Below are 22,319 nucleotides of genomic sequence, written 5' to 3'. Positions count from 1 at the left end.
TCCCTCCGGTCCAAATTAATTGACTCAACTTTGTCTAGATACAGTGTACTTAGACGTATTTAGACAAAGTTGAGCCAATTAATATGAATCAGAGGGAGTATTACAATAGCACAAGTGTTTTACCTCTGGTAAGTTGGACAGCATGAAAAATATAATATCAAGTCCACAGGAGAGAGCAAGTTGTATGTCTTCAATATCCTCAACACCATTACAGAAGCTGCCTCCTGACAGCTGAAAGATTCGAACAGCTCATCAAAGAAAAGGTAATGAAGGTATTGAAGAGAAAGGAGTATATAGTATAATAAGGATGCTTACTTCCAGTAATTGCGTGGACGTGCACACAATGTGCCAGAGAACACTGTGGACAGAAGAATCATAGAGTAGAATTTGCCATATCATGCCACCAAGCTTTGACAATATTGGTTTGACTTGAATACAGCTCTTCACTAATTCAAACACCTTGCCAATATTGAATGAAAAATATTCAAATATTTCATTTTCTCAATCATGAATAGCACATGAAAATGAGAAGGAACTCAACCAAACAAGAATATTTCATTGTATGAACGATGCACTAAAGAGTACATGAACAAAATACAGTGATGACTCTCAAGCATGTCACCGCAAGAGAGCAAGACTTTGCTAAGTAAACACAAACTGAACCTATAAAGCAGTTTTCTCAAGTCTCAAACAGATTTTAACATTAAATTGCACCTTCAGGGTTGTCTTCCAGCAACTATACTTCTTGTGTTTCCAGTTCATATGATTAACCATGATGTATTGAATTGAAAAAACAATGAACGATGATATCGTATCATCAGCGGCAGCTCCTTTCCGCAAAACCTGAATGGCAAAATCAAGCACTAGCAAAGTATGGAGTTCATTAGATCATCTATAAACATAATTAACATATGGGAAATCAAAGATTAAACGATGAACTCTGTCCACACAATGACACACATGTATTTGCAACAATACAATTAAATAGTCTTCTGTTTGATATTCTGGTTCATGCTTTTCATGACCTCCCCAAAGCATAAAGGTGGCACAAGCTTGGAAGCCATCGTTCATGGAGGTTCGCATTGCCAGTTTAGGCAACTGCCCAGATATTCAAAGTTTCCTTGGAGAAAGAACTTGTACTTTTACATTACGTGTATATGATGATGCTTAACAAGAACCAGGTCCTAGTCAACTTGTGCGGTATATCCGAATATCTTTTCTGGCTTAGTTCTAGCAATACTAAATAAACAACTGTATCTGTATAAAGTAACAAAAGTGGAAAACTAGAACAATAATCAACAATAAGCCACAAACATTTGATCCAACCATGATGAGAAGTGTATACAGGCAGAAATGGGACATTCAAAAGTAGTAAATGCTGTGATCAGAAGCAGAAATACATACATGAAGATGCAAGTGAAGAACAGTCTCCATTTTCCTCGGAAGCAGCAAAAAGCATTCTAGCTAGTGCACCAGAAAGTAGCCAATCACTGCAGAAAGGGAATTGTGGTTGTTATTGACAGTGGTTCAACTTTTCATACCTACAGAAAAACAGAATCGGCAAGAGAAAATACACCAAGACTAAAAGGCTTGGAGCTTTCAAGATAAATGTATTCACTGAAAATATTTCAAATTTAACTTAGGCTACTCCAAAAAAAAAGGAATTGGAGAATACAACATCATTTTAGAAAACATGCAAAAGCATGCATTTCTCTTTCATTAAGAAACCAACAACAAATACAAAGTTTGCCGTGCAATACAGCCCCTAACACTGGACAACAACCACAAATATAACTATAGTCATCCCATTAGCAGGAAACCAAACTAGTTATTCTGATTACATCATTCAGTAATTAGCTAGCAGTGACTTGTCACAAAACAAAGATGCAGTAGATAAAGCCAAAACCATTTTGAATGAAAGAGAAAACATTTTCCCTTTCAAATACAAATTATAATATGATGATTAGCAGTTGTGTAACAAAGAACAGAGTACGTCAACTACGATTCCGGTATATAATGTTCCCAGCAAATGAAAGTAGTTCAGATTAATAACAGATATTAATGCGTATTAACAGAAAGATGCAAGAAGATTACCTTGACGGGCCATTAGGTTGTGAACTGAAGATGCCGCACTCTATCGCCACATCAAACACGCGGTATGGAACACTAAATATTCATCACAATAACAGCTTGTTAACTAAAATATTTTCTAAGGCCCATTGGTGCAAATACACAGAGTACATGGCATTACACAGAATTACAGAGGACTTAATAGAAGGGAGAGCTTCATTGGAATGATCCTTCAGTCATTTCAGGATAACTATGGTTAACTAATTCTAAGAATACTAAATAAGCACATAGATTGCTTGACTGATACGAGGTACAGGTCTCACACCATCTCAGTCCTTACCACCGCTGGACACCGCAGTGTCGAAACACGCTAGTATGTAACATATACAATATCAACTCTCAGCAAACAGCTGAAGCACTGACAACTGCGGCTGCATTTTTGGTTCAACTTGCGATACCACGAACAGGAGTGCGAAGCCCAACCAACTGGAGCAATCTCGAACACACAGATCTGTGGATCATGATTGGATTGAAGCCCATTCCACTGAATCCAGGAACCATGGTCCAGTTGCTCCATGATGGCCTGCAGCATCTGTGGTATGGACAAGGCAACCGATCGATCCATAGGAGAGATTATTCCAAAGAATGATCAAATACCCTGCCGCTAGCCATCAATGGTAGAGCAGCAGTTGGCTCTGATATCAAATGGAATAATCCCTGGATCACTCTAGGATTAATAACGCTAAACTACTCTAAGTCTTGTGATATGTACATATCTAAGTAATTGTCGTTCTGTCAGACCATAATGAAAACGGAATTTCTGTTTTTCTTGAAGACGAATATGATATTGCTTCTTTTTCCCAGAATGGAATTTCTTTTTCAGATTACTTCCGGATTTAGGTGTTTTTCTAGTGAGTCCTGGTAAAGCTCCCAAACGGCGTATAACAATTGGATAACCATGGCACGAGACACTCATAGAACACTTCAGCACTAAGTCACTTAATCAAACAAACCAACATACTAATGTAGCTTACCACTTGAGAGCTTCTGCTAACACACGAAGGGTTTTTGACATTATGTTGGCATTATTACCATCTTGCGCATATTTGAAAATTGATGAGCAAAGGATTTTAACAACGTCAATCCTGAAAAGGACAGAGTCGAGTATGTTCATTCCACATCACTATACTGAAAGTTTGAAAATGTGTATATTTTAAACCTGATATGTTCTTCAATTTGCCCCAAACTCTTAGATTTCTGAACAGCTAGAGACTTATCAGCATCCAGCAAAGCAGGGCACAGATTCTACATAGAGCAATAAGTGCATATCAGGCGTCAAGAAAATGATGACAAGACAAGTAAAGCATAAATTACTTAGAAATTAAAAAACTAAAAACTAGTAGGTAAAATTCTGGGTCAACTAATACCAGGCAGCTAGAAACTTCTGGGTAGGTCAATGAAATGTTAAAACTAACTTAGCAGCTACCTTATTTGACGATACCATCTGATACAGTAAGTCCAATATATCGCAGGCTTCCACATAATTGCATGAATATAGATCTTGTGACAAAGTGACGAGCAAAATGAAAACACCTGAATGTGGAAACTAGACAAATGTAGCTCATGTTAACCAAATGATCCAGCAAATCAATAAGCACTTAGAGAGCAGTGGCAGTTAACTGTTTTCAGTTTTTCAAAGCACACAAGAAAATGTACAGAAGAGGGGCACATGAAGTTAGAAAGTTCAGAAAAGGTATACCAACCCTTAGGAGTATATGCATCCTAAATATTAATACAGTAGTTAGTATTACAACAGTTCTTCCTGTCAAGAGCTACGGTTTGATTTTTACAGCAGATAAACATTATGAAAACAATGCCCAAGTCATACAGGGAACAATAGCCCAAATCTGCTAGAAATACAATTATACAAATGTACTACTAGTATAATATTACATAGTAACAATTCATCATTTTACTGTAGAGCCGAACTGATTGATTACTTCAGTCCAACCTAAACTAAAATTCACATGACACATCATGAAGATGGAGGTCTGGTCATTATTGAGTACTTCAGTTAATGCAACTGAAACCAAGAGGAAGAAGCTTTCCTCAGGAAAGATGAAAGGGACTCATTTGTAATTTCTGTAAGATTATACAAGGGCAGCAGGCTGAAGCAAAACTGCTGCAGCGAGTTATGATGTGTCGTGGCAAATTAACTGAATTCTCCTTTTCAGTTTGCATGTCTCATGCATGAAAGTCTGAAAGGTAGAATAACAGTTAAAATTTGAGGACTATATGATGAATATTTTCCGTACAGTTATATTTCACGAAGTACTCAGCAACGGCCAGAATTCAAGCCAAATGAACTGACTCTGTTTTTCAATCTGCATGTCCTGCCCATAACAATCTAAATGTAAGAATAAGGGTCGAACTTAACTGTAGGACGCATTGTGAATATTTGTCCTTTAGTGGAGTATTTCATTAACTCAGTCTGCAGGACCCGCCGAAACTCAAGCCTGGAAGATACAAAGGGTACCTTTTTCTTCTTTTACTTCCAAGATTAGATTAAACACTAATTACATCTCTATTCTAACAACTACATGGACATCAGAAGTGACTATGGCCTCTTTCAGCTTACACAACAAATTCTAGGAATTTGCATAGCATAAACAGATTTTAATGTATGTCCTGGTTTGCATGGTGTGCCAGTGATAGGCTTCTTAGTCTTCAGCGATTATATATCTGGGCTGTCATGTGATGGTGTTTTGTGTAGTCTATCACACTTTTTGATTAGGCTACTGTTTGGTAATTTGCATAAAACGTGTAATAATTAAGGCTGTATACATCTATGGTGCAGATGCCGGGGATAGTAAGAAGCTTCCATTTTCTACAAAAAGCTGATTTTAAACAATGAATATAAAAGAGGAATTATGAATAACAGTAATATGAAAAACAAAAAATTGGGAAAAACAAAGAGAAAAGGTTCTACCATTGTATAACTAACATGGAATAATGAAGCATCACATAAAAGATGATACACTGATCTGCACCAGACAAGGATGCTTCCTAAACAAGTACTGGCAATAAAGACAGCATATAACAAGTACGTATGGCAGCGCAGCAAAGGAATACCTCCCAACGAACTAATGCAACACCATCTTCCTGAATTTTCAATATGTAACCATGTGTCCCATGGGGTAATGTAATGCCTTCCATACCAGGAATGCTGATTGGATGATGAATTTCAATTTGGTCACAGTAGTTCACACTATCAGGAAGATTACCAGGGATTGTATACCATGTTGTTACACCATTCATCCTCTCTAGGTAATTATATCTACAGTCAAGAAAGATTAAATGGCAGAATTAGAGTGGAAGTGACAAGAAGCTAGAAACTCCAATAATTACCATTTACCTAGAAGATAACCAATGAATATCATAACCATATCACTTTTGCTGTATAAGCACACCAGTCAGAATATTATATACACTGCCTACTAGATCACAAAATATCAATAGCTAGGATGCTGTTAAACAACAGCATACTGTTGGAACTAAAATTAACAGGATGTGAGACATTGCTTGACAGATTATACACCTAGAGGTGCTAAACAGTAGATACAGTTGGAACAACAATTAACAGGGTAGCAGGTTTCACATACCAATGTGTTTTGTTTGGAAGTTTCTAACATTCAGGCAGATCTCCAATTACTGTTTTCAACACGAAATTGAAGTTTTGAACACAGCTAAATAAATTCTCAACAGTTTCTTTACTATTAAAGGGAGTTGGTCATGGTCATTGTTATGGTACGCCTGCTCCTCTACCCCTGGCGCTAATCCTCCCCCACGCAAGTGTTAATCCTCCCCTCAGATGGCCTACCTCATTGCCGTCGAAATATCTCCCACCCGTGGAGCTTGTTGATCAAGATAGTTACTCAATAGGAGTTCGTTGTTCAGGACTTCAGGTACTCTCTGCCATGCAATTTGTTTCACCAATCTCTGTTATCTCGTTCCGTTTGTTATAAATTTCCATAATCCATGAAAGCAAGCTTCTCGTTTATTTATCTACCTACTTTTTTTTCTCCCACGTACGCCACCCCATAACCCCCAGTGTAACTCTCTCAGATCTCTCCCCTCACTGTCACGCATGCTCCACTGCGTCGCTGCTGCTGGCGTTGCTGGCTTCAGCCTCTACCATTAACCCCTCAGATATGAGTATATGTCTCTACCAAGACAGCAGCAAGGTAGCGGGCGGTGGTGCCACATGAGCAATACTTGAGTCCGACATGTCCAAGCTCATGTTGATCAACATGCTCCAACTTTTGCTCGGTGGAGTACCTGAAGCTTTAGCCTGTCATTTCCCATTTGTTAGTTTCAGTGTGTTAAAGCTGTATAATGACTGTAAAGTACTCCTGTTCAGTCAGCTGCCTTGTGCTATGGAAGGATTGTAAGAAATGTTCCACAATTTGCGTATACCTTCATATAGTTTTCTGCAACATTATTACTTAGGAAAAACTTCAGGGGTTCTGACATTTATTGTTGAGCTCTGCACAGAACGGAAGCAAGATGCTCTTTTATAGACCTTACTGGAAGACAATTCAAATGGATTGCACTCCCTGATCCTCCCGACAATTAATTTTATATAATAATGGGAGTTTTTTCCTAGAAGTCAAAGTGTTAGGCTGTGGTACTTTGTCTGAAAAAGGTTTTCTGTGAATTCATAATTTGTTTGCCACTTATTTTTTGGGTAATATATTGCAGGTGTGCAATGTAGTTTTCCCCCATTATCCCCGTTGTTGTTGCATACGATTGGTGATGCAAATATTGTTTGTTTTCCCTGACAAGAGCTGATGCCTACAGCACAAAATAAGGGCATAAAGCATGATATCAAGCCAAGATACAGTTCGAGTTAGGCAACACATGGAACATCGCCGACACATTTGTCAAAGTTGGAGAAGATGGTGGGCACACAAAGACGGGGTGGAATGGGACGATGGTCGGGTGAAGCCACACCCAATGAACAACAAAAGTCAACGGACAAGTGAAGAGGTAGCAAGGGAAGAGAAAGGTGGTCTCTCTTCTTCTTGAGGCATGTATGGAAGAAGATGCACAAAGGGCAAAAAGAGCATGCTGGTTGTCCAACAAAACGTAAACAGCTGAAAAACGCACACCCGCATGCTCGTTGTAAAACAGAACTATACTTTAATGTTGATTTGAAAAAGGAATCCATAGCAACACACGGGTTGAAGCAGCACAAGGTTGTGGAGGAACAGCTCCACCGTGTTGCTACAATGTGGACAGCACAAATGTTGAAGGAACCGCTTCAACGTGCTGCGCTAGATATCGCTCTAGGGGCGTAGGCTAGATATCGCTCTAGGGGCGGGGTTGTCAAGAGTTCAATCTGAAACTCTCAACACACAAGATCTAGTCCAAGATCTTAAGACAGAACACAAGGTTCCATTTATTTGATAGGTAGGGGTACCTAGTCCGATTACATAGGTAGAGGTTGGACCTCTATTTATAGGCTGCATGAGCCTTCACTACTTAGCTCTACTTACAACTAGAGTGTTCTAGAGAACACTACACAAGTTAGGGAAAGAACTACAAATATCCTAGTTACAACTTATACTAGAATACTCTGGAAACCACTACAACACACATAACTAGAGGACCATATTACCTAGAATATAGTGGAAGTGTGTAGAAGCTAGTACTGGATATTACTTATGTTTTATTTTTATTTTATTTTATATACCGTCCCTCATCATTCTCCCCTGGTTGTTTAGAACTTGTCCTCGAGTTATCTTCATAGAGTGCTTGTTCTGGATGATAAAGAGCCAAGTCTGCCACGTTGAATATGTTGGAAATTCCCATCTCAGCTGGAAGATCTATCATGTAGGCATTATCATTTATCTTCCTTAGAACAAAGAAGGGTCCGTATTTCCACCATCTAAGTTTCTCTTTGATGTCTAATGGCAGTCCTTCTTTCCGGAGGTATACCATCACCTTATCACCAACCTGAAATGATTTTAGCCTCCGTTTGCGGTCACTTTTCTCATTCTCCTTGGAGCTATTACGATTTGATTGATTTGGTAGAATGATGATCTTCCGCTTGTTCCAAGTGAAAGAGTAAGAATTTTCCTTCCCTTTGTGTGTTGTATTCACATCATATTGCCAATGTCTCCCAAGAAGAACATGGATGGCATCCATATCAACAACATCACATAACACATTTGCGTGATAGTGCTTGCCCAAAGAGAGTGGCAAGTTGCATTGTTTGGTGACCCTCATATTCATTCCTTTCTTGATCCACCCAATAGTGTAGGGGTTTGGATGATCATGTGTCTCAAGTTTTAAATGGTTCACCAAATTCTGAGAGATAAGATTTTCACAGCTACAACTATCAATCACTAATTTGCATACCTTGCCATTCACCGTGCATTTGCTCTCAAATATTTTCTTTTGTTGTGTGTTGTCGGGCTGCGGTGTTGAGCACAAGGGCCGCTGAATCACGCATACCACCTCTTCTCCCTCTTCTTCACAAATATCTTGTCCTTCTACATCTTCAGATTCATATCCTTCGCCACCTTTGCCATCATGGATTGTTGTGTTGACAAATTTCCTCAATGGGAGTTGCTAGATACATGTCCATGTTCACCACATTTATAGCATTTTATCACAGGCTTTGCCCTACTCTTACCTCCGGCTTGCTTTGGGACAGTTTCTTTTGCATCGGGTTGAGTGGTCACTTCTTCCATTCCGTGGGAGTGACTCCGAGATGAGTCTTCCATATGAGAATATGAAGCCTTACTTGCCTTTCTTGCCTTTACCAATCTCTCTGCCTTTAATGCTAGAGCTTGTGCTTGATCAAGGGACCAAATTTGATGCATCATCAAACGGTCTTGGATAGCATCGTTGAGACCATTGATGTATCTTGCAACTTGTTGATCTTCAGTTTCACCAAGGTGGCACCTCACTTGTAGCCTTAGTAACTCCTCCGTGTATTCTGAAACGGTCCTATTTCCTTGAGCACAAATCTGAAACTGAATAAATAGGATCTGATCGTAATCCGCAGGCAAAAATCTCCCTTTCAAAAGATTCTTCATCTGCCGCCAAGATCTCACACGAGGTTCTCCTCTTAGTCTGCGATCTTCTTGAAGGCGATGCCACCATGCACCAGCTCCTCCTTTTAGCTTGTATGCAACCAAAGAAACTCTACGATCTTCCGGAATATCCATAACCTCAAAGAAAGTCTCCACCTCATACAACCAATCAAGGCACCCCTCAATATCAACATTTCCATTAAAAGCGGGGATCTCAGCTCTCACCTTGTATGTATCCCTCGCATATGTAGAGCTGTGTACTCTCGGATATGTATGGAGATCAGGTTCTTCAAGGCCCTCGTCATATTCGTCACCTTCGGAAGCTTCAGCATACATTGGCCTCCTTGAAGTACGTTGGACAACACGTGAATGAGGTGTTTTTGCTTCAATACGACCTCCCATTCTTCGACGCCTATCATCTGCCTCCTTTGATGATTCTTCATTGGCAACATGAGGAACACCCTTTCTTACCATCTCAACTAGCTGATCAAATCTGCGGTTAAGGTCTTCACGGAGCGCTTGGATTTGTTGATCTACAACATCCACTCTTTTTCCCAATTCCTCCATTGCTTGGTGCAACTCTCAATGAGGAGACCAACAGCTGGATCGGATCAGCAAGGCTCTGATACCACCTGAAGCAGCACAAGGTTGTGGAGGAGCAGCTCCACCGTGTTGCTACAATGTGGACAGCACAAATGTTGAAGAAACCGCTTCAACGTGTTGCGCTAGATATCGCTCTAGGGGCGTAGGCTAGATATCGCTCTAGGGGCGGGGTTGTCAAGAGTTCAATCTGAAACTCTCAACACACAAGATCTAGTCCAAGATCTTAAGACAGAACACAAGGTTCCATTTATTTGATAGGTAGGGGTACCTAGTCCGATTACATAGGTAGAGGTTGGACCTCTATTTATAGGCTGCATGAGCCTTCACTACTTAGCTCTACTTACAACTAGAGTGTTCTAGAGAACACTACACAAGTTAGGGAAAGAACTACAAATATCCTAGTTACAACTTATACTAGAATACTCTGGAAACCACTACAACACACATAACTAGAGGACCATATTACCTAGAATATAGTGGAAGTGTGTAGAAGCTAGTACTGGATATTACTTATGTTTTATTTTTATTTTATTTTATATACCGTCCCTCATCACGGGTACTTAGCTAGTATAAATAAGAGACAAGTCTAACCCCCAGACTAATGCTCGAGTCCAGATCACCCAACAACCCCCTACTCAGCTTCCCCTGATCTTTAAAACTGGAACCACAATCAATTCCAATTGCACCCTGGTGCGGCTTCACTGGTGTAGATCCAAATCAATGTAGTCTTGCCACAGTACATGTCAGATCTTTATTCATTTTCCTGATTATGACTCTGTCCTCTTTGTCCTTCTCTCTCTAACACACTCTGGTACACTGTTCCAGATACAAGAGCTAGCGCCCCAATCTTTGTGATTCCCACCGACCCTCCATGAATCTAGCCAAATCGCTTGCTTTCCTTTGGTAACTCATCAATCCTGCCTCGATTTATATTTCCCTATTGTTTGAAGCCACTATTGTGATTCATTCTCCACGGTGAAATGGTTCTTTCGTGAGACGGTTTCACATGCCAACAGATACATCTTTTACTAGTTGAGCTGATAAGTAGTTTACTGGTGACTGGTGAGCTACAAGTCAGCAATGAATGCCTGGGCAACTGGCAAGATGACCTCGAATTGACCTAAGGCTTGAGAATCCAATGATTTGGGAGCTTGCAGCAAACACAAAAACCTCAAGGACTTTCTAAGCCAACCTTTTTGGGGTTGAATATGAGCTTAAGTGCTTATGGTTTTTCTCAAATGCACCATCCAGTTTCTAGTTATGTATATTCATCGAGTTTCTACTATTTCCATCAAAGAAACAAATATGCAGAGAAACTTATTAGAAGCGCAAAGATAGGCAAAATAGAAAAATTCATATCAGGAATGTGTGGCAGGATGTAGAAAGAATAAATGAGAGTAAAAGCAGAAAAAGAAATACATACACACATTGAGCAGGCCATGTCCCATAAGAAACAGCTGATAAGAAGCGAAGCAGATCCTTTATATGGAAAGGGTAGTCTTTCTCCACTATATGAAGAACAGATCTGATTGGACCATCAACATAACTATCTTTGTCCCAGAATTGCATACAGAGTGCTTCCTGAGCCATTAGAATTAATAAAACATGTAATTTATACTGTGCAAATGAATGGTTACAGAATAATGGGAAAATATGTCCAGTCGAACCTCTCCACCATAAACTTCACAAATAATATTCAATATCATGCCAAGAGAACAGTCTTCTGTCTGCACATAAAATACAAGCACCCTCTTAAAGCACATTTATTGTGTGTTTGCCTAGATCCATTTAAAAGCTCAATTTGGATGCAACAATTAAAAACCTAGTGATATACCTGAAAAGAGATCTCGTATGAAGCAATGAAAGCAGAAATGAAAGTTCTCAGTACACCGCGGAAACCAGAAACAGGACCCTGAAAATAAGATTCGACGTGCACTTGTAAGACTGTTACATGAGTTTAGTTAAAATTTGGAAGGAGCGAAATGACAGAATTTTTAACCACAAGTTTCAAGGCCTACATGATCTCTTTGAATCTATTAAAGCGGATTTTAGGTCGTGGCAAATCACATTCTGTAGGTTCTCTCCAGATTCCTAATCCTTCAGCCAGATCGTTTTGGTCTTTTTTTTTATTTTGTGCATGTTTTTTGCCCCCTGATGGTTATTGTTTCCTTTTTCTAAGACTTCGTAAGACCCCTGTTTCTACCTAATGCATATACATGCAGAGTTGCATGAAGAAAATCAGTTAAAATTAAAGAAGTATCTAGATTAGATATCAGAAAATCAATGTGTATAACACATAGTGTATCACTACAGCCACTTCTATTGTGTAGGTATGGCATAGGATATGTACTCAGGACCGCAGGGCCGTGGCCTGGGGCACGGCAACAGTGCACGTTCTCTTGTTTACACTGTTCAAGACAGTATGATGTTGCTCACCATGTCTGACCCACGTAGGTCTCCGCCGCTGGATATGTATGACCTATGAGTGAAAGCAGAACTAGAACATGGCCCTCTTGCCATACATTAACTTGTCTATTTGCCAATTGATTAAAGACAAAAAAATCCCCCATGTGGCTTTTACTTGTATTTGCCAGTTGACATAGATCTAACTTGTCTACTAGTATTTCCACCATTTTCTCCTCCTTCTCGTGTTCATCCTCGCGGTCAATTCGTGAATACAGGGACCCTTGGGCCATATCAGGACCCTTTATGAGGAATAAAGTAAGCAAGAATTAGAAGGATAGTTCGTGTATCTTGCCCCTGGTGCGAGAGCCTCTCCCTACCCCTAATATATCTAAGTACACTTCAGTACTGCCAAGAGTATGCTCTCTCACACGATATCCCTCTGCCAAAATCTAACATTTGTTAGGGACCATTAGACCAGCCAAAGCATGTATGCGGTTCAAAGTAAAAAAGGCACTCTTTGAATAGGTGGTGTTTTGCTGCACTGTGTAACTCTGGCCCAACATCAGAGATGGGACCCATCCAATGAAAATAAAGAAACTTGTCCTCTTCCGCTGGCTGCATGGTGTCCACTGTTTTGTAGCTTTGCATGGTGCATGTCAGGTTAGATTTCTTATTTTGAGTTTTTGACCTACGGAATCGAACAGAGCCAAACATAGTGGTTCGCTTCTCTGCTCTGACACAATGAATCGGTTCCCTGTAGTGTGTTGAACCGGTTCATGCAGCCCTTCGAATCGCTTTTCTCTCACACTGTAGCTGGTCTTAACACCCCTCTGAGTTTCAGTCAATACCACTGTAGGTATCTAGGAAGTGTGTCCCAAGAACTTCTGGCACCATCCAGCATAACCAAGTGAAGTGGTCTGAAAGTGCCGAATCAGGACTTCTGTTTTCCTATCCAAGTTTTTGTTTGACAATGGACATCACTTTCAACAGGTAACGTAGGATCACACAAACAAACCAAAATTCAGGAAGATCCACCGCGATTGTGTGTTCCTTGGCTTATGTGTTTGAACGTAATTATGTTGTTTATGTCAAATTTCTCAATGCAGGGGCACAGATATAGCCAACTGCATGTATCCCCCTTTATTATCCATACTAAGGTAGAACACCACACATCGATTCTGGTGCTGGAGGCCGCGACGAAGATTCACCAGATACACGCGGTTGGAGCAAAACAAAATATTACGTTCAAACAAAGCACTCTTTCAGTAAATTATATCATGTGTCTACTACCATTGCACAAATGCTACCATCCTCCATTATCCTAGTCTAAATCGACTTGGGAGGAATAGTCGGAGGAGAAGCCTATAGCCATCACCTCAAGAACTTTGTGGTTGATGTTTATTAGATTGTTCACCTTTCAGTGTTACGCAGATTTCTTAGCAAGGCAAAGGGTACCTTACGAATAAAAGTAATACAAATATACAAGCGTATTCTCACTTGAAACATTGCTACATTCAAATTCAGGATGATCACATATGTTACCTTTCTGCACAACTTTGGACATTCTAGATACGAGCAAGGGATTTAAGGGTACTACAATCACGCATTCATACATAATGTACTTAGTTCACCATTAAGTTTCACCATCATGTGTATCTAGTAATTCAATCCATGAATTGGTTTTACCTGTATCTAGAATAGGTCAGCAAGCTTCTCCAGTCTCCTTTTTTAATTTTCTACTTGAAACTAAGCCACACTTCACTAAGTGATACATCTTACAAGTGAAAATAACTAGCATCGGTGAGAAGAACACTAGCGCTTTAAAGTAATAGGGTTCAGGGAAACACTATCATAACAAACAAAAACATAGGAAAAAATATTTAATCCTCAAATACTTACATCTGACTCCCTGAAGATGCTTGAGCAAAGAAATCCATGTAAATAATTGAACGGTGCAAGCCCAAAAGCCCGTTGGGCATAAGATGCATGATCAATTTCCTGGAAGAATAAAGTAGTAAGACAGGTATCTGCATTCTGTAATGGTAATAAATAGTTTAAAATCAGATATTACAGTTACCAAGTTGGCATTATCTCCTGGAAGAGACAGGACCAAGCAGAGAAAGACTGCCCAAGCAAGAAATAGTGGTCCTGATTCCACTGCACATTCAGGCAATTTTGATACTTCAACATCCATCTCAAGAATATCAGCAACAGAATATGGGGAATACCCTCCACTGGGACAAAACAAAATATCATGTAAGGTCCTAAACATAAATTACAATGACAGGGCACTCATCATGTTTTGATATTAACATGGTCCATGGTAATAGATAGAATCAAGGAAGTTGGCAAGACCTGAAAGAGACTTCATCGTGAATCATTCGGAGGAGATTTTCGAAGTCCAAAGTTTCAACGAGAATAAGAAGTAGCTGAGCTTTAGCATAATGAAATGATTTTTTTGCTTCAACAGATACACCAAATTTTCCAACATCATAAGAGCCAGAGAGCATATCCTAAAAGGTTAAGTATTTAACACGTCAAACTAATAAAGCTACTAAGAACCAAGAGATGCAACGGTAGAAACCCACACAAACAGTTACCTTAAATATTGAGCACAAAGTTATCCACAGTCGACCATTACACCTTGAAAGGTTATCACAGATAGCAAGAAATAAAACTTCCAGAATCAAGCTAATTTCAATCAAACTTTCTTCCAGCCAAGACACCGTCAAATCAGATGCCTGCAAAATTGTGAAGAAGCTCTAAATCCAAGGAGGGAGTAGCTAATAACAAACAGAGGAGTAGAATAGCAGTTGCTGATGTGTGTATGTATTTACAAAGTATCATGCCTTCTGTAATGGGATCCATAGCAGAAACACATGTCACACAAGAGAATGGCATGCTTATTTTGTTATTGATTTCTTGCCTTTGAAGAGAAATAAATAAGAAGAAAAACAAGTGGTTTTGTTGTGACGTAATCAAACATCAAACAAGCACATTGCCCTTGCCAGACATCCACAAAAATAGCAAACCAAGATAAACAATGTATCCATACAATTTTCTATTTATTATCCCGTAGCAATGCACTATTATGTGTATAGTGAAGTAAGATTTGATTATAATAGAATGCTTTGCGTTAACCGTCAGCATGGTGTATGTTAAATTGATAAAATGGCACACAATGTCTTGTTTTCGCTAAATTAGCAATAGGTTTGTGTAGAACATACTGATTTTACAGAAAATGCAGCTGCAAGGGAATCTTCAACGATAGATAGTAATATCTGTTCCATCTCTTCATTGAGTAAAAGCAAGGCCTCTTCTTTGATGGCATCAGTTGAATCAGAATCATCATCTGTACATGCTGACAAATAAAGCATGAGATGTTCAGTTTGAAGCCAATACGCTAATGAACAGTTTCAATTTGTAACGGAAAGCATATCTAAGTAGTAAAGTATTGATTCCATTTTCCCAAAGTAATATCTGAAATTACAATAGAGGACAGGCATAAGAGAAAATTAATTACATAAAGATACATTTGAATAGTTCAGACTATTTTTTTATGGCAAAGCATGATGACTCAAGATATCAGACACACAGCCATCTTTAGTAGAAGCATGAAAACAATTTGTATTTAGACCCAAGTAAAGAAGATAATTTCCAAAAACGTTTCCAGATATAGTGTACTAAGTTTTCCTCTTAAAAATTCAATTTCAAATTCAAATTTTGTTGAAGTAAATAAATAAAAGAGAGAAGATTTGCTGTGACGATAACTTTAGCTTCATTTCTATCGTTGGACTACCAATTGTCAGAAATTTTCAAATTGTCCATATCGATTTGATGCTGGTCATCCTTCTCCACAAAGAATCCTTACTACTCTCTCCTCTTCAGTTTACTAAGCCCATCTCAAAAATCACCGTAACCAAGCCGTAATTACTCCCCCTGATTAATGGCTGCTGGACCCTTTTCTCACACTTTGCACCAGCCATTCAAGTTAACTGCTCAGTCCACTCTCTTCTGCATGGCCAGAAAACTCAGCAGAAAGTTTGCATGCACTGGATTGCCATGCAAGGCCTCTCGAAGAAATAACTCAGAGCCAAATTAACGCAGGCTGCTACTTTAATGTGGAAAGGAAGATGGGCTTTACAAACATAAAATTTTGGATTTTAAATAAGAGGGCGAATTTATTTATTTTTTTTGCTCCCATCGACCAGACATTAGGGTGTTTGTTTGGGATTTACCTACCTTTTTGGACTTTGGCTTATAAGCCACAAAAGCACACCTAAATAGGTGCTTTTGATTTTGGCTTATACCAGAATGTAACAATATGCAGTCAAAAGCAAAGTTAAGCCTATTGTCAGACCAATCCCAGCCATGTTATTGCCCAACCCCAAACAAAATGGTTTAGATGCATGGTTCAGTGAATTTTCTGGACCACAAGTGAAATGATAAGAACATGTTGAAGCACCGCCTCTCCCAGTAATAGAAATTAGAATTCATGCAAATGAATAGAGGTAACACTACTTGATTAATAATAAGATATTGCCAAATAACTGTATGGAAAAAGTCAATTCCATGGACCCATAGAAAAACATATCTGGAACAATAGCCGATACATGCGAACTACACTACAGGAATAACAGTAAAGGCAATATGGATCAAGAAAATAAAATTTGAAGAATTGTTCTATCACATATATATTTTCCTTGACTAACAATACAAACTTACTGGTATGAACGAAGATCCTTCTGATGCACTTCAGCAAGCATTGACGCTCAAGGTAATATTGTAGAGATACCTTCAATAAGGTAAATGTTATTCTAAACAAAGGGTTGATGCTAGATCAGGTAAAATAAACAATCAAAATTATAGAAGGGCTAGGAAGGAAAAAATAAAGCGGCATATCCACAAGACAGTATTAGCAAAGTGCAATGACACCAGTATTTTTCTAAATAAACTGAATAAGTTCCATCTTTTGCATGCACATCTAGTTAGCATACCCACGAATTTCATTCATTAGAGGGAAGTAATAAGATACATCAGAGTGTTTCAAACAGTTGTGTGATTAAACCATAAATTTAACTAAAAGGATCTCTTAGGTGGACACCAGAGGTGTTACTTTTTGTTTGATCACTACAATAACTTGACGACTAAAATTGTTCAATCATTCTATGATATCATATGAACCGTGAAATGTTTGAAACTTTGAGGTGCAGCAGACTGTACAATCAGAAGTAATGCATAATATTCAACATCAATAATTGATCACACTAATTAGCTTTGATGGCAACCGGGATACCAAACACTAGGTTGTAAAAAAGAAACTAGACTGAACACTACTCAAGAACAATTGCAGACTTACTACACTGCATAGTAAACTACACTAAGAGGTTGGCTCCTATACTCAACAGAAGTAATCGGCCGATCGCTGACAGGAACATCTATTGACTTCTAAAAGAAGAATTAAACTCAAAGAACATACCAGCCGAAGAAACTCTTCAGCATCAGGCTCATGGGTGTTTGGAGTGCTTTCTGAAGATCTTTTTACCAGAATGTATGACTGCACCTCGTCCAAGTTCTGAGAAAACATAGGAAATTAAATACAGCACAACAGCAGAATTTACAAGGAGCTTTCTTTAGGCTTCCAATTTCTTAAGAAAATGTTACACCACAAGTCATGTAAGTAATTACAATGGTGAAGATGATATGTAACACTGGGTTATGCCAAACAAATAAATGTAGCTGTGACAAAGTTCAAGTCACGTAGCAGGATATCATGGATATATTCACCAAGCAGGCATTCGTCTCCGCACTAGTCATTCGGCAAACATTTAGATCGAAATAAGAATTTCCTTCCTCTCAAAAAATAATAATTCCCTAATAGTGATGTGACTGCGTGTAACTGCAATGCTACTACTCGGCATTTCATGCCGGTGATCTAGAAGGCATATCTAGGCAGTACAGCCGTCTGCAGAAATTTTTCTGGTTGTATGGCTAGGCGATGCACACATAGACAGGTGGGAAACACACCAAGGCGTGCGTATCTAGGTGCCGAGGCAATGCTGGATCAATACTACTGTTCTCACCCTCCCGAGCAGGATGGGTCCCCATCTGCTAGTGTACACTGTTCCAGACAGAGCGGACCACTTCCTGATTAGTCCCTGGTCTCGGGAATCACTGGTTTTGCTGTTCTATCATATTCGGAGTAAAATAAACCATGCCCTGTTTTTCCAATTCGAACTACTGGACAACACATACCAGTCTCAGCCACTGGGAGATGCAAAATGGGGATAGGCAGCAAATTACCAGAGACTTGCTCAAGCGAAGCGCGGCCTCCTTGAGGTCGGGCTTGACGGCCAGGCGGTGCTCTCCAACGGCAACTTGGGTGGCGTCCAGCGCGGTCCTTGAGGCGTCGTTTGGCTTCCCGAACATGGAAACCGAGCCGCGGAGCCACGCGTGATGGCGCTTGATCCGCTCCGCCTGCAGCACGGAGGAGAGGGGCGAGTTAGCTACGGTCGCGAGCGTCTGTGGGCTAGGGAAATGGTCGTGGGCTTACGAGGGCGTCCGAGATGGCGGCGGAGGGGGAGGCGGCGGCACGGTCGAGGTCGTCGGAGAGGGCGACGAAAGGGTCCCACCACAGCGCGGCGGGCACGGTCTTGGTGCCGGCGCCCCCGCTACCTCCGGAGGTGGAGGCGGTGGCACCGCCGCCGCTCGCCATGGCTGGTGAGCGGTGGTGAAACCCTAGGTTGGAGAACCCGGCGTTGCCGAGACCGCGGATGGAAAGGGAAGGGGAAACAAAGCGAAGGCTGGGTGGGAGGAAGGACAGGGTTTTGTGTCACAGAAGTGAAATTTTGGGAAGGGTTTATACGTCGTTGGGCCTGTCCCGTGCCTTGTGGGCTTGGGCTTCAGCTACTTCTCAGTTCGCACGAACGGTAGGAGGAAAGAGGGAGGTGCTATACGGAAAAACTTATTTATCGCCCCGCTGCGGGGCGTATTAACACCCGCACGCGTGCGGCAGTTCGCGCACCGCGGCCCAAGTAACTTCTCAGTTCGGTGTTTCGTTTTTCTTGGTTTTCTTCGGGTTCTTCTGGTTTGGTCGGTTTTCTTTGGGTCTTTGTTGCATTCGGCTTTGGCGGTTATTCCAGTTTTTTATTTTTCTTTTTCTGAATTTTCTTTTTTCTGTTTCTTTCGTTCGGTTTTTAAACAAATATTTAGTTCGAGCAAATTTCAAATTTAAGCAAATTTAAGAAAAATTCTTTTTCTGAATTTTTTTATTTCTTTCGGTATTTTTTGAAAAAATTGTCGGGAAACGATGAACGATGTGATTCGAACTTGGGTCACAGCCGACTACAGAGGCGTAGTAACCACTAGGCTAGATATCGGATGATGTGAAAAGAGAAAATGAATGGTACTTATTTTTAATCAAAAGAACAACTAATGGGCGGCCCACACCGGATTTCTTTCAGGCGATGCGTACAAACGCACGCTAATGAGCGGGAAGTAGGCAACCCATGCTATACGATGACCTGGTCGGCGTCGACCAGGTCCCGCACATCCCCTGGTCGTTTTATGGGCTTGGCCCAGTAGTGGTGTTTCTATTCGCGTCCACACTCCCTAGTTGCATTGTTCTTTTAAGTAACCATATATTTCATTAGATAAATCTGTAGATTACATATAGGGAGATTAAACGCATGCGTGTAGGTGTTTCCGTCACCGTCCATTTATTACTCGAGATTCATGCTCACCATGGTAGAGAGAAAGATTCTTTTCTCTCTCCTCGTTTTATCCAAATCTCAAAGCACAACGAACGGTGACGGAAACATCCACACCCATGCGTGTAAGCACAATATCCACTATCTTACATATATGTGTAGGGATTCGTAGCATAGAAAACAAAAAAAATCCTACCGCAAAAATGAATAATAAGCCAAGATCTAATCTAGTAGATGGTAGCAATGAGGTGTTAACATACTGATACGTCTCCGACGTATCGATAATTTCTTATGTTCCATGCCACATTATTGATGATATCTACATGTTTAATGCATACTTTATGTCATATTTATGCGTTTTCCGGAACTAACCTATTGACGAGATGCCGAAGGGCCAGTTCTCGTTTTCTGCTCGTTTTTGGTTTCGAAATCCTAGTAAGGAAATATTCTCGAATTGGACGAAATCAACGCCCGCAGTCTTATAATTGGACGAAGCTTCCGGAACACCCGAGAGCCGCCGAGGGAAGCCCCGGGGGCCCCACACGCCACCCCGGCGCGGCCGGAGGGGGTCGCGCCCCCTAGTGTGTGGGCCCACCAGGCCCCTCCGAGGCCGCCCTTCCGCCTACTTAAGGTCTCCGTCGCGAAAACCCTACCACGTTCGACGAAACCAAAGAAAACCTTCCGGAGCCGCCGCCATCGCGAAGCCAAGATCCGGGGACAGGAGTCTCCGTTCGGCACGCCGCCGGGACGGGGAAGTGCCCCCGGAAGGCTCCTCCATCGACACCACCGCCATCTTCATGAACGCTACTGTCTCCCATGAGGAGGGAGTAGTTCTCCATCGAGGCTCGGGGATGTACCGGTAGCTATGTGGTTCATCTCTCCTATGTACTTCAATACAATAATCTCATGAGCTGCCTTACATGATTGAGATTCATATGATGATGCTTCTAATCTAGATGTCATTATGCTAGTCAAGTGGGTTTTACTTGTGTGATCTCCGGAGACTCCATGTCCCACGTGTGTAAAGGTGACAGTGTGTGCACCGTGTGGGTCTCTTAGGCTATATTTCACAGAATACTTATTCACTGTTATGAATGGCATAGTGAAGTGCTTATTTATATCCCTTTATGATTGCAATGTGTTTTGTATCACAATTTATCTGTGTGCTACTCTAGTGATGTTATTAAAGTAGTTTATTCCTCCCGCACGGTGTAATGGTGACAAGTGTGTGCATCGTGTAGTACTTGGCGTAGGCTATGATTGTGATCTCTTGTAGATTATGAAGTTAACTATTGCTATGATGGTATTGATGTGATCTATGCCTCCTTTCGTAGTGTGAAGGTGACGAGTGTGCATGCTATGTTAGTACTTGGTTTGGTTATGTTGATCCGTTATGCACTCTAAGGTTATTTAAATATGAACATTGAATATTGTGGAGCTTGTTAACTCCGACATTGAGGGTTCGTGTAATCCTACACGCTTAGTGGTGTTCATCATCCAACAAGAGAGTGTAGAGTCTAGCATCTATCTATTTATTCTGTTATGTGATCAATGTTGAGAGTGTCCACTAGTGAAAGTATGATCCCTAAGCCTTGTTCCTAAATATCGCTACCGCTGCTTGTTTACTCGTTTTTATCGCATCCGTACTTTCCGCAATATTACCACCATCAACCACACGCCGTAAGCACTTTTCACGGCGCCGTTACTACTGCTCATATCTATTCATACCACCTCGTATTTCACTATCTCTTCGCCGAACTAGTGCACCTATTAGGTGTGTTGGGGACACAAGAGACTTCTTGCTTTGTGGTTGCGGGGTTGCATGAGAGGGATATCTTTGACCTCTTCCTCCCCGAGATCGATAAACCTTGGGTGATCCACTTAAGGGAAACTTGCTGCTCGTTCTACAAACCTCTCGCTCTTGGAGGCCCAACACTGTCTACAAGAATAGAAGCACCCGTAGACATCAAGCACTTTTCTGGCGCCGATGCCGGGGAGGAAAGGTAAAAGGCACTCATACTCCGGTTCCAGGTAAAGTACTTTTCTGTTGCCGTTGTGTGTGTGCTCGAAGCTATTTCCTTTAGATCCTGCAATTGCATCTTTTTGTTTCTTGTTTACACTAGTTTGGCATAATGGACAACAATGAGCTTCTTATTCTATTTCCGATTTAAGACATGGATGGTTTGATGCGAAAATTAAAAAACCCATGGAACATATTAGTATGAATACTTTGAATACCATTGTTGCTAACGATATAGAAAGTTCTAAGCTTGGGGAAGCTGGTTCTAATGAGCATGATCTTTTTAGTCCCCCAAGCATTGAGGAGAAAATTTACTTTGATGATACTTTGCCTCCCATTTATGATGATTATAATGATAGTAGTCTTTTAGTACCGCCTGTTATGGAGGATAAATTTGATTATGATTAC

The 22,319-nt window shown here is 40.5% G+C and overlaps 1 protein-coding gene across 1 annotated transcript in view; it reads right to left on the bottom strand.

The window, feature by feature from the left end:
- Positions 1–18,897, bottom strand: part of LOC124654196 — a 21,923-nt gene extending 3,026 nt beyond the window's left edge. Inside the window, exons 1-21 of the mRNA XM_047193217.1 lie at positions 18,736–18,897; positions 18,486–18,659; positions 17,662–17,757; positions 16,908–16,977; positions 15,410–15,543; positions 14,783–14,923; positions 14,538–14,695; positions 14,260–14,416; positions 14,082–14,180; positions 11,611–11,688; positions 11,444–11,503; positions 11,200–11,357; positions 5,203–5,407; positions 3,557–3,676; positions 3,290–3,375; positions 3,105–3,215; positions 2,095–2,166; positions 1,405–1,490; positions 715–863; positions 316–459; positions 124–231 (exon numbers count right to left, since the gene is read on the bottom strand). Coding sequence (XP_047049173.1) covers positions 124–231; positions 316–459; positions 715–863; positions 1,405–1,490; positions 2,095–2,166; positions 3,105–3,215; positions 3,290–3,375; positions 3,557–3,676; positions 5,203–5,407; positions 11,200–11,357; positions 11,444–11,503; positions 11,611–11,688; positions 14,082–14,180; positions 14,260–14,416; positions 14,538–14,695; positions 14,783–14,923; positions 15,410–15,543; positions 16,908–16,977; positions 17,662–17,757; positions 18,486–18,659; positions 18,736–18,897 — 2,568 coding nt within the window. The remainder of the gene's footprint in view (positions 1–123; positions 232–315; positions 460–714; positions 864–1,404; positions 1,491–2,094; positions 2,167–3,104; positions 3,216–3,289; positions 3,376–3,556; positions 3,677–5,202; positions 5,408–11,199; positions 11,358–11,443; positions 11,504–11,610; positions 11,689–14,081; positions 14,181–14,259; positions 14,417–14,537; positions 14,696–14,782; positions 14,924–15,409; positions 15,544–16,907; positions 16,978–17,661; positions 17,758–18,485; positions 18,660–18,735) is intronic.
- Between the last annotated feature and the right edge of the window lie 3,422 nt (positions 18,898–22,319).

The sequence above is a fragment of the Lolium rigidum genome, chromosome 1 (assembly GCF_022539505.1).
Source record: "Lolium rigidum isolate FL_2022 chromosome 1, APGP_CSIRO_Lrig_0.1, whole genome shotgun sequence".
Taxonomy (NCBI): domain Eukaryota; kingdom Viridiplantae; phylum Streptophyta; class Magnoliopsida; order Poales; family Poaceae; genus Lolium; species Lolium rigidum.
Note: the sequence above shows the minus strand (reverse complement) of the source record. Positions and strands in the feature narration are given on the sequence as shown.